Source organism: Miscanthus floridulus, chromosome 11, assembly GCF_019320115.1.
Source record: "Miscanthus floridulus cultivar M001 chromosome 11, ASM1932011v1, whole genome shotgun sequence".
In the NCBI taxonomy this organism is placed as follows: Eukaryota; Viridiplantae; Streptophyta; class Magnoliopsida; order Poales; family Poaceae; genus Miscanthus; species Miscanthus floridulus.
Window position 1 is genome coordinate 86,006,564 of NC_089590.1, and position 12,907 is coordinate 86,019,470.

The 12,907-nt window shown below is 41.9% G+C and overlaps 1 protein-coding gene across 1 annotated transcript; it reads left to right on the forward strand.

Annotated features, from left to right (window-relative positions):
- Nucleotides 1–231: 231 nt before the first annotated feature.
- LOC136491459 (COP1-interactive protein 1-like) lies at nt 232–9,433 on the forward strand. Its single transcript, XM_066487764.1, has 9 exons — nt 232–407; nt 1,484–1,583; nt 2,287–6,768; nt 6,887–7,111; nt 7,202–7,360; nt 7,697–7,855; nt 8,051–8,209; nt 8,450–8,596; nt 8,681–9,433. The coding sequence occupies exons 2-9, from the start codon at nt 1,512–1,514 to the stop codon at nt 8,897–8,899; spliced, it is 5,622 nt and encodes a 1,873-aa protein (XP_066343861.1). The 5' UTR covers nt 232–407; nt 1,484–1,511; the 3' UTR covers nt 8,900–9,433.
- The last annotated feature ends 3,474 nt before the right edge of the window (nt 9,434–12,907 follow it).

Below are 12,907 nucleotides of genomic sequence, written 5' to 3' on the forward strand. Positions count from 1 at the left end.
ACACGTGGGCCCCACCCGCACGTACACCGCCGGCAGGACGGCAGGGGCCGTCGCTGAGGAGGTGAGGTCACAGGGCGGTGAGCCCAGTAACCCCCGCTGGCACTGCACGCGGGTCCCACCCGCCGGGCGCGGCCAGCTCAGCAGCACGTATCCGGCGTACGCATACCGCAGCACCGCCAGCAAGGTACATATAAACCCTCCCACGACGAAAAAACCCCCCGACTAAATAAAAAGATTCTCTCTCCTTTTTTTCTCTCCATCCACCCGCTTCTCCCTCCCTTCTTGCCGGGGTTGGTTTTTGGTTCTACTTCTGGTGGCTGATCGCCGCTCGCTCGCCTGCAACCGCCGAGGGAGAGGAGGAAGAAGGATCGGACCGCCGTGACCTCTCTTCCTAATCCCAATCCTAGGTGAACTTCCGTTTCTTTTGATTGGAAAGCTTGCTTAGTTACTTTGTATTGAAACGGCCAGATTTTTTTTTTAATTTCATTCTTGATGAGTCCGATTGCGTTCGAGGTTAGTGATTGTCCAGCAGCGACCCGCCGCCTGATTTGGTTCGGAGGTCCTCGGCTCCTCGCTTCGCTCTATGTTGCTGCCATTCCGATCGGATTTGGCTCTGCCGCTGGAGTCGCCGTGCAACCTCGTTGGCGTTTGGTTCTCGGCTTCTCCGATGAGTGCTTGTGCATCCGGAAGCTGCTACGAGGATTGCCGTGGCTCTCCTCGTTTGCCTCGCCCTTCCATACTTGCTTCCGTTTCCTTTTCCGGTGTTTCGATCGATCTGCGACCTTCCGTCCGGCGGCAGGAAGCCAGGAACCGGTGGTTGTGTTTACTCTCGTTCCGATCGGATCGCGCTCGCTCCTCTTTGACTTCGCGGGCGCTGCAGATGCCATGTCCCCGCTCGGGGTAGGCAGGCAGTGGACGCCTAGACGATCGTGGGGAGGTTGGTGAGCTCGGGCTGTCGTCTTTGTCTCTTGGCTTTGCTTTTTTACTTGTTTGGTTGCTATGCGTTGCTGTCGATCCTTGTGTTCGGTGCTTTCAATCTTGTGCTTCAAGGGTCAGTGAGCTCAGATCAAATAATCTAATGTTTTCTTTTAAAAAAAAGATCTTATCTAGTCGTGCGAACAGAGAGTTCATCGATGTGTGGTCTTTTCGGTCTGTTCTGTGAGCTGAGCACCTTTGCACGGTTCAGATTCAATCGATTTCCGATCGAATTTCGTGTTGTTGTTGGTAAGCTTCGGCGTGAGAAGGAACCACCTAATCCTTTCCGAGTACCAGAATGTTTTTACTTTACACTGTGGACACATTGGATTCTAGCTGATACCTTTTTCTCTGTATCCTTCATCGTCCAGGCTGTAAAAGAAGCCCGTTTTTTAATGCCGTTGGACTGGAATGAGTTTGTGCCTTAGATTGTGTGCCATTATTTGTTTTATCTATGATATGGTTCGATTCAGGGATTGATGCTGGTGATTCTTGCTGCAATTTGCAGGGACGGACAGCTGAAGTAGCTGTGGAATATGGAAGTCGAACAGGCTGCCGAAGTAAGCGCTCCAGAGACGGCCGATCTTAAGGTTCCTGATAAGACGCCGGTAAGAAAAAATGTCCCTGGTGACGACTGACGATGATGAGATCATGCTATCCTCCACTAATGCCCACTGAGTAACAAGAGTCTTGTTGTCGGTTTTCACTTATTATGTTTGACTGATGCCCCTTGCAGTAGCTTTGCTAATGCCCTGAGATGCACACATTTCCAATAACTGAAAACATTTAGCTTCCAATACCTGTCATACACACATTTCCCCGAGGCACCAAAAACTGCTCTAGCTGAACTCATTTCTTTCTATAAGCATTATTCAGTGTTTGTCATGCTAAGGCCCTGTTTGGATTGACTAAAATAAGTTGCTAGCTGCTAAAAAAATGCTCTAAGTACCTTGTGCTGATCTTCATCTCTCTGGTATCCTGGTTATATTTGATTCTAGTATATTGTATATATACATAATATGAAAGTCTTACTGCGCTGCACCGTGAATACTGCAATGCAGTTTTCGGGATTGGTTTGTTGGGGTTATATTAGAAAGCCAAATGCAGTTTTCAGTTTCAGGTCATAAATATTTGCATCCGCTGCATTAATAAGGTTATAGAAAATGGTAGAAATTACAAAACTACCAGCTATGCTTAATATTCCCACACTGTTATTCATCCTTCAGCTCTTCAAGTTCACAAAACCTTTATTTCTTTTGAAAACTGAAGTTCCAAACAGATCATTGAATGTTAACAATGCCATTTTCGCAGGCACACGGTGATGAAAAAGAAAATATACCGAATGGTAATACAAATTTGCAAGTGAAGGAAGCACACAATGATGAAGACGATGGAACAGGATCTGATGGGTTTGAGCTTATAGATGTGAAGGAAAACTTCGATTCAGCAAAAGTGGAGGAAGAAATGGCCGCTCCAAGTACTACGGTTGATACATCTCCTGTTACAGAAGAAAGTGAAACACAAGAAGAAAAAACAACAGCACCTGAAGAACAATCAGTTGCAGGAAACACAAGACATCTAGAGTCCTCAATGTTGAACCAACAAACAGAACAATTGGAAAAGCTGACAAGTCGTATTGAGGAGCTTGAATCTGAAAAAGACAAACTGGTAAAGGACTTGACAGAAGCAGAAAATAAGCAGAGCCTGCACTACAGTTCTCTACAAGAAGCTCAAAGCTCTCTTGCTATGAAAGATAAGGAGCTGGCTGAAGCAATGGAGTCGCTGAAGGAGCTGGGTTCTGAGCTTGAAACCTCAAAAAAGAGGATTCAAGAAATTGAAGCTGAATTGGATTCATCAGCAGATAAGCTTCATAAACTTGAAGAGCTGAAGGATGAAAGAAGCTTGCATGCTGCACAGGAGGCAAAGAGGGCCTCAGAACTTGATAGGATGCTGGAACTGGCACAGTCAAACATGAAAGAAATGGAAAAACATATTAGCAGTCTTCAAGAGGAGGTAAAGGGTCATCAAGATAAGGCCACTGACCATCAGCAAATAGAAGAATCGCTGAGAAACACAATCTCAGAACTCAAGGTGGTACAAGAGGCACTGGAGCTGTCAAAGTCACAAGTGGCAGATTTGGAACAGAAGCTTGCCTCCCAGGATGCTGATATCAGTAAACTAACTGAAGAGTTGAATCTCCATTGTTCGTCTGAAGAATCCCTTAAAGAGAAGACTCTTAAACTAGAGACTGAACTTACTATTGCACTTGAGGAACTACAAGCAAAGCTTCTGAGTTTGCAGGAAATGGAGACAAAACTTGATGAGCAGTCAAAAGACAGACAAACAAGTGAGGCTGCACTAGAGAAGCAAAATGAACAGCTACTCATCTTACAGGCTGAGCTTGACAACTTGAAGGATGAAAATGAAACTCTCGAAGGGTCGCTTGCTGATCTTAACTCAAAACTTTCTGAGAAAGATTCCATGCTGCATCAGGCCGAAGATGAGCTTGCTAAAGCACAATTGGTCCTCTCAGAAGCACTGTCACGAAAAGAAGAGTTGGAGCTGAATCTGAACTCTCTCAGTGAGCAGCATGGTGAATCCAAAGCTTTTGGAGAAAATGCAAGTCAGAAGATTCTCGAGCTTGAAGCACAAATACAGGCAATGCGTGCAGCTGAAGAGGCACTCAACTTAGAGCTAAAAGAAGCTGAGGCAAGTGTCAAAGCTGCTGAGAAGAAAGGCTCAGACCTTGAGAAACAACTCAGTGAGATTGAGAATAAATTAGTTGCAGCAAGTGAAGAAATAGAGTTGCTGAAAGAGCGTATTCAACAAGAAGCTGCTGTATCAGCAGAAAGAGGAATGCAGCTTGAAGAAACAATGACCAGTGTAGAGGGATACAAAGAAAAAATTACCGAGCTACAATCCTCCCTAGATTCATCGGCGTCTAAAAATCAGCTACTTGAACAAGAAGTCAAGGAGCTGACTGATAAATGTTCAGAGCATCAAGAACAAGCGCATTCAGTTCGGCAAAGAAGTCTGGAGCTGGAAGATTTGCTTCACACATCAAAGACTCATGCTGAAGGTGCACACTCACGGACACAGGAGCTGGAGCAGGAGCTGAACAACACATATGAAAAGCTCAAGGGGGTTGAAGAAGAACTTGAGCAGTATAGAAGCAAGGCTTCACAGCTCTCTGATGATCTAGAAGCTTATCAGACAAAAGCAGCTAGTCTTGAAGCTGTGGTGGAAGCAGCAAGCGAGAAAGAGAAGGAGCTTATGGAGTCATTGAGCCAAATAACTGAAGAAAAAAAGAAAATTGAAGAACAAACTGCAGAATACGAAGCTAAACTTGAAGAGAGCTTGAAGGAAAAGCAATCTCTTGAAGAGAGTTTGCAGAGCCAAGAATCAAAGGTGCTGGATCTGCAACAAGAGCTGGTGAAATTAACAGAAGAAAACGAACACCATCAAAACAACATTGCTGATCTGAACCTGCAGCTCTCCACTAATAATGACATGTACAGTCAACTGGAGTCCCAGCTAAAGGATATCGATGATGATCATAGCAAAACAAAATCACTTCTCTCTGAAACACAATCACACAAAGAAGAACTTGAGCTAAATCTGAGATCCCTTAATGATCTGCACACTGCATCCAAAACAGCTGCTGAGTCCTCAATGCAGAAGATTTCAGAGCTTGAAACTCAGATTCAGGAATTAACTGCTTCAGAACAGAGTCTGAAGCTGCAGCTCAGTGAGTTGGAGTCTAAATTAACATCTGCTGAGAAAACGAGCATAGATCTTGAGCAAGAGCTTAAAGCTGCTACAGCAGAGTGTAGTAGTTGTCATATGAAGATTGATGAACTTTGTGGGGAGCTTGAAGCATACAAGGATAAATCAGCTAATCTCGAGACTTCATTAGCAGAAGCAAAGCAATTGGAGGCTGAGTTGTCAGAAAAGTTGGCTCAAGTTAATGAAGAAAAGGATAAGTTTGAAGAACTGTCAAAGAAAACAACCATAAAGCATTTGGAAGCAGAGAAGCAGGTCCAAACTTTGCAGGATGAATTGGAATCTGTCCGTGGCAAAATGGAAGAGGTGGAAAATGAATTGCAGTCTCTGGGTATTAGAGAAAGCTCAGTGCTTGATAAGCTTAAATCTGCAGAAGAGCAGTTGGAGCACAAAGGCAGAGCGCTGGAACATGCCACTTCCAAGAAACTAGACTTGGAAGCTCTGTATCAGTCTTTACTTGAAGATACAGAAACGAAGCTTCAACAGTCCGCAGACAGCTTGACGCAGAAGGAGACAGAGTGCCACCAACTGTCTGAAAAGCTGAAGTTGGCCGAGGAAGAAGCAGCATCTTATCAATCGAGAGCAACTGCAGCAACAGAAGAGGTGGAGGCCATCAAAGTGGAGCTCGAAGCCTTTGAGACAGAGATTTCTACTCATGAGGCCACCATTGAAGAACTCAAGATCAAGGTCTCTGATTCTGAGTCAAAGGCAGAGCAGGCATTGGCTGAGCTTGCAATGCTGAGTGGAACAAATGAGACCCTGAAAGAGGAACTTGGTGCTAAGCTGGCAATGCTTCATGAAGTTCAGGAACAGCTTAATTCTACTCATGCGGAGAAGGAAGAAGTTGCTGCGAAGCTAGCTGAGCATGAAAGGACAGTAGAACATTTGACTGAGGTGCATAGTAGAGGTGTAGAACTCCAATCTGCAGCTGAATCAAGGAATGCAGAAATTGAAGCTCAATTGCGGGAAGCACTTGCGGCAGTAGGACAGAAAGAGGTTGAGTTGAGAAACTTGAATGAAAAGCTGGTTGCACTTGAGTCCGAGATTGAAAGTTTGACGCATGTAAATGAAGCCTTGAAACAGGAAATCAATGCTAAGCTGGTAATGGTTGATGAGCTGCAGGAGAAGTATAGTTCTATAAATTCTGAGAAAGAAGAACTTGCAGAGAAGCTGTCTATTCATGAGAGAAAGTTAGAAGATTTGACAGAAGAACACTCAAGAGGTTTGGAGCTCCGATCTGTAGCTGAATCTAGGAATGAACAAATTGAGAGTCAACTGCGTGAAGTTCTTGAAAAGGTAGCACAAAAAGAAGCTGAAGTTACAGAATTGACAGAGAAGCTGGCTTTGCTCGAAGCTGAGAATGAAAAGTTGACTGGTGTGAACGAGGCATTAAAACAGGAAGTGGATGCTAAGCTGGCCATGTTTGATGATCTACAGGAACGGTGTAGCTCTACTCATGCTGAGAAGGAAGAAGCTGCAGAGAAGCTAGCTGTTCATGAGAGGACAATCTCACACCTGACAGAGGTACACACAAGAACCTTGGAGCTCCATTCTGTAGCTGAATCAAAAAATGAAGAAATTGAAGCTAAGCTCCGTGAGGCTGTTGAGACAATAGCACAGAAAGAAGGTGAAGTTAAAGAATTGTGTAAGAAGCTGGATGCCCTTGAAATTGAGTTGGGATATTATGAGGAGCAGGCAACTGAAGCTGCTGCTGCTGAAGAGAATCATAAGGTTAAATTTGATGAAGCTTCACAGAAGATAAAGATCTTGGAGGAACAACTTGCAGAGACACATAGCAAGTTGGAGCATTTCCTTACAGAGAAGGAAAGCTTGGCTCAAGCAAATAGTAGTTTGAATGAGGAGTTGGAAGTACATCAGAACAAATTGAACGATTTACAACTTGCACTTGCTGCTGCAGTAGCAGAAAAGGAGGAGGCATCTGAAGAGATTCATTCGCTGCGTAAAACGCTCGATGGAATGATCGAGCGCAAAGCAGAATTAGAAATACAGGTAGTGACATGCTTGTCAAAATTTCCGCTTAATTGTAGCTTCAATATATGTTCTCGTATACATAGCAGTAGAAAGAAAAGGTTATTTTTTTTGTTTAACTAAGTAGAACAATTTTCAGGTATCTTCTACTATACAAGAGCACGAAGAACTGAAGAGCAAGTACCAAAATACAATGGAAGAGAAGCAGATGTTGAGTGATAAATATGAAACCACAAAGAAAGAGCTCGAGGATGCAATAGCCAAGTTGGAGGAGGAAATTAAGGTAGACAAGTCAGAAAAAGAGTCTCACATCTCAAAACTTGAGCGACAGATTACATTTTCCGAGATAAAGTACATGGAGGAGGTATGTGTCCCCTGTTCATCTCTCTCCAAACTATTTGGGATTTGACATGAGAATGATATCTCATCTGTATAACATATGTACTATTTTCAGATAAAGACCATGCAAGTGGAGACAACTGAAAAGAATGAAGCACTAACAGCCAAGATGCAGGAACACGCAGACCTACAGCATGACAAAGATGAGTTAGAACAACAGTTGCTGGAAATTAGGAAGGAACTGGATGGTGCCTACCATACCATAGCAAATCAGGTAAACTGGTGTCATTAAATATATTTGCCGATATTGTATTGCTCTATTTTCAAGCCTTATTGCTAAACAAATAAGGGATTGTCAAATATAGCTTCCTTCTTTTTTTAGATTATGGACAAATATAACCTCCTATTGTTTGGAGATGAAACTTATGTGTCCTGGTTTTCCTTCTATATCTAATAACTGATAACTTATGTGTCTTTATTTTCCTTCTGTATTGCCTCGTTCTCAATAGTCTTGACATTGTCTGACTCTGGAACCAAGGCAATTAAATCATTCTGACATTTCTCTCTTCAAAATTAGTTGGAGCCAGTTTTGACATGATTTTTTTTCCAGGAAGAACAAGCTTCTGTGAGAGAGATAAAGTGGGACGCTTTTAGGAAGTATTCAGAGGATCGTCTGGAAGCTGAGCAGCAGCGTGCTGAGGAGCTGGAACTACAAGTAGCAGCTCTTAAACAACAGCTCCAAGAAGCTGAGATCCATTACAAGCAAAAGGTGGCTTTTCTTTGAGTTTTTCATTTTGGGCTATGTCTTAATTCACCTGTTTCTTGTTGGACCTAACATAGGTTGTGGTTCCTATAGGTTTTTGTGGCAACTAGATGACATACTAAAAGCTATGTTTTACTTGGATACTTCAGTATTTCTGGTACCAGTGGAATTTTTTAAAGTGGTTGTTTTTTCTTTTGACAGGAAGAACAAGTTTCTCTAAGGGAGGTTCAATGGGAAGCGGATCAAAATCATTCACTGGATGAGCTGGAAGCTCAGCGCCAGTATGCCACGGACTTGGAGAAACAAATTGAAGATCTTACACAGGAGTTACAATCAGCTGCTGCACACTACAAGCAGAAGGTAAATATTATCCATGCAGCAATATTTAATAGTGAAAAAAAAACAGCATCGTATAGATGGTCAGCAAATAATAAAATAACATAGTGGAGTTTTGCAATTTTGCAGTTGCCATACTTTTAGGTTCTTGTTAATACAGGACGTCCCTGTGTCATTGGAATTTACCAAATGATTAAATTGGATGATGCATTTGCTAGTTTGCAACTGTTTTTCTCTCGCGTTGAATTTTTCTGTGTTTTCCAGGTCACAGAAGAGAGGGATAAACTTGCTGAGGTCACGACAGAGTTCAACAAGTTGACACAAAAAGTAAGCAAGAGTGTTGAATTGGAGAAGAAGGTGCAGGACCTTGAGCAGAAGCTGCAGCTAGCTTATTCCAAGTCTGAGGAACAGGCAAGCAGAGCACTTGGCTATGGAATCTCTTTGGTTACACTTGGTCCGTTGTTAACAGTAAACAATTGCATGATCTCCTTGCAGGTAATGGATGCTGTGGAGTCGAGATCCCGTGAATTCAGCCTGGATTCATCAACAAGTTCAGTCAAACAGCAAGACAGAACTCAGGCAGCTGACAAGGCCACGCCGAGCCCAACCCTGCAAGAAGTACAAGAACCTTCTGGCATCATGGCTTTCAAGTTCATTCTGGGAGTTGCCCTGCTGTCCATACTCATCGGCGTGTTTCTTGGAAAGCGATACTAGTGCTCAGTTTGTGGAAGTCTCTTGATGCCCATCAGCTCATGGAAAATCCCACTGTTAATATGGCTCTCAGCAAAACTCGGTTATTAATTTGTAGCTGAAAGGGCTTAGCCAGCAGAAGTTTGAAAGGATTGGTGGCCTTGGTGGTAATGGTTCGACGACTTTATGGGAGAAGTCGGAGATCTTGGAAGCCTTTTTATTCTCCTGTTGTTGAGTTTTGTCTTAATTTTCATTTTTTTGGGGTAAGGGGGGCAAGGAATTTGATTTTTGTTCATTCCTACCCTTTGCATGCAAAAGGCCAACTGCATGCAACTGGTTTTGCCGACAGCAAGTTTCCGTGTGCATTTCTTCTCTGTAAAGATCAGAAGTCCAGGGACGCAAAACATGAAGTCTTTGCTACTATATGTCTATATGCTCGTACGGAGAGTGTAAGTTTTGTTACCATGTACAAATTCAACACATGCAGTGCTTTTTGATGTACAGCTGAATTGCTGGAACGAGAGATGCTACTTACATCAGATCAGAAGGTTCCTTGCACACTAGTTGGATTCAGATTCTCTAATTTTGCAGCAAGTATTTGTTGTTTCTTCTGCAAACTGCAATGCCATATTCTGCAGATGAAACATCCGTGAAACCAAAGGAGAGTACAAATTCTTGGTCGCTTCGTTATAACGTCCATCTAAGAAATGCCAAGAAAAGAATAGTACTTTCAATCATACAAACTTCTTCCACAATAGCATTTGGATTCAAAAAAAAAAAATCTACTATGCACATCGAAAACAGGGTCTAACTGATTTCTCCCAAATTGGTGCTGTGCACAGTGCACTGCTGCGCGCGATGCGACAATAATCTAGAGTAAAATATATAAAATGCAACTAAAAGAAACCCTGGGCCTACCTCTTTCTCCTCCTTTGCCATTTTCCGTCTCCCGCTCTGGGCCGGCCCAAGCATCCACGCCCAGTTCGCGGAGCCCAACTGTCAAGGCCGCCCTCAGAGGCCCAGACACGGACGCGCACTTGTGAAATTCTGGAGATCCTAAAAAAAGTGAAATTCTGGTAAGCAAGCAATGTCACCATCTTCCCTCAAAACAAAAGAAATTTCGCCACTTATATTTTATCTATATAATCCATATGATTAAAAATAATAGTATTGTTTTCGAGAAATCAAACAGTATTGATTAAATTTATAGAAAATATTATTAGAACTTATATCTTTAAATATATTTACTAAAAAATGTATCTTTGATTAGTATTAATCTAATGATATTTGTTACGTATAATAAATATTAGTATTTTGTAAATATTTATTAAATTGATGATTATTTGAGTCCTTAAAAAGGCGAGATTTCTATTTTTTTTGTTAGGGAGAGTATGACTTGAAAAAATAAATTCTATCGTATTTTCTTTAAGAGTACTATATTCATTGGAACAATGTGGTCCTAAACTGTTTGCGGATTATGCCCGTTCGGCTGCTCAGTTCTCAGCTCGTTTCAGCTTATTCTCTCTCACAGAATACTATTGAATCATCCAAAATCTGATCAGCCGAACGGGATTGGTTCTAAAAAATAATATGATGCTTAGAGCATCTCCAATAGTTCTAAAAAATAATTGGTAAATCAACGAGTTTTTCGAGTCACTACGAAAAGTAGGAAGTATATTTGTTGTCTTTGTCCAACCATTTTCAATGTATAGCTTCTAAAAGCTAGAAGATAATTTTGTATTAGGAATTCTAAACTATTTCTAAACCACTCTGGTCACTTTTACACATTCCTTGTTCTTTTTTTTAACGAACCGACAAGTGCCAAATTCTATTAATAAAGAAGAGGTATGTTCCGTATTTTTTTCTGTGTTCTTCCCTATGTCCTAGCTTAAGATTGATCGATTGAATACTCTTGATTGGTCGATTGGATACACGTGCGTATCTTTTAGTGTGATTGAATCCATTTTCCTAAGTGCATAAAGATTAGAAGTTGAGATAATGAGTTATCGAATATAGGTTTTTTTAATCTTACTAAAAATAAAATTGAAAATAGGTTTAGGAAATCTTGTAGATGTGCCCTACCAGATTACTAGTATATGAGAGCTGTTAAGCAAGGATGGATCTCTATCCACGTGGTGACACTGACACGCACTTGCATTTCATGTCTGATGAAAAGCTTCGTTCCAGAAGCTCTGCGCTCGATCATGTGATGGTTAATTACACGACAGGTTCTTAGTACAGTATTAATTAGCGGCCCGGTAATAAAGTCCATCATTAGCTTTGTTCCTCTGTCAGCATGCATGCAGGTACGGTGATTAAGCCCTTGTTTAGTTTCCACTCAAAAACCTTACACCCTATCACATCAAATGTTAGGACACATGCAGCGGCGAATCTAGACTAAACTGCTGCCGGGGTCGCACAGATTCATGAACTCAATTTGATGGGGTCGTAGCTGACCGGAATACGCGGGGTTCCACTGATTCGTACAAAGTTATCGGGGTCGCATGACCCCGACACATATGCACTGGCTTCGCCGCTGGACACATGTATGGAATATTAAATATAGACTAAAAAATAATTAATTACACAGATTACGACTAATTTGCGAGACGAATCTTTTAAGCCTAATTAGTTCATGATTTGATAATAAAGTGCTACCGTAACACATATGCTAATGACGGGTTAATTAGGTTTACTGACGGATTCTGTAATTTATTTTTTATTAGTATCCGAACACCCCATACGACACCCCCACATGACACCTGAAGTAACACCCAAAAATTTACACCCAGAGACTAAACAGGGCCTAATCCACGCTGTGGATTTTGTAGCATGGTTTTGCTGTCTCGTCCGAGCGATGGTCTTTTGAATTGCTTGCTAAGGCTGCAGCCGCTGGGAACTGGGATCGGTCATCATCGTCATCCTGACCACTTTTGCACGATTATATTGCACCGATGAAATGAATGAGAAAGGACACGGATATAAAGGCATGAGCAATGTTGAGCGGGTTATTGGTACGAGATCTTCTCCTACAGTTCCGAATTATAAAACGTTTTGATATTACATTCTGGATTTTTTTACTATATATAATATAATATATCTAGCTACAATATATATCTAAATACATAGAAAAGTTGTGTATTCAATAAAGCCAAAACGTCTTATAATTTAAAGAAAGTACATAAGTGGATAGTTATTGTTGTATTTTCATAATATACTAAGTGATGTAGCGGTCTATAAGTGTGTTCCACGCTGAAATAAAAGAACAACATATCGACCATCCCTCCCGAGGAGTCTCGATCCCTTTCTCACTCGACCTTTCCACTTTCACGTGCCACTCGCAACCGCACGCCCGTGGCGCCGAATCCGATAGCTAGACTAGCGCAACTCCTAGTCCTTGCTCCTCCCGAATCCAACGGAGCACACTGGCGTGACACACCTCAAGATCCTCACCTCTTCAAAGATCAAGGGTTGTCACCTCTTCAAGGTTCGGCATCGGCGCCCGCCCCTAGCAGCCCCTCGCCTCCAACATCGCGACCATAGCATGCAAGGGTTGTTTAGATACACAGGGCTCAAAATTAGTCCTAAGTTTTTTATGCCATATGTAGTGATGCAGCCCTACCTCTAATTTTGTTGTGCTTTTCTTTATCGTGGCTGCATCATGTGTTTTTTTTTCTCTATGTCTATCATTAATTGAGGCATGGAGCTTGAACAATTCTACTACGTCACACCTTGCGTTTTATCTGTCCTCCGCCACCAGTCGTAGGAGGACACTAAACATGAAATAATCATGAATTAATTGGTGATTAGTAGAATCTATATTAGCTCTTATAATGAGCTCATATTTAATCTAACATAGGGTAATTTTTAGAACTACGATTCGGACCCCTCTAAAGCGCTTAGGAAGAACTTTCAACTAGACGACGAGTAAGCACATAAACTAATGTGTACTAAGCCCCCTAGCGCTCTGTTTGCATAGCTGATAAGCTATGGCTAAAATATTATTGATTGATTTACTATGAGAGAAAAATA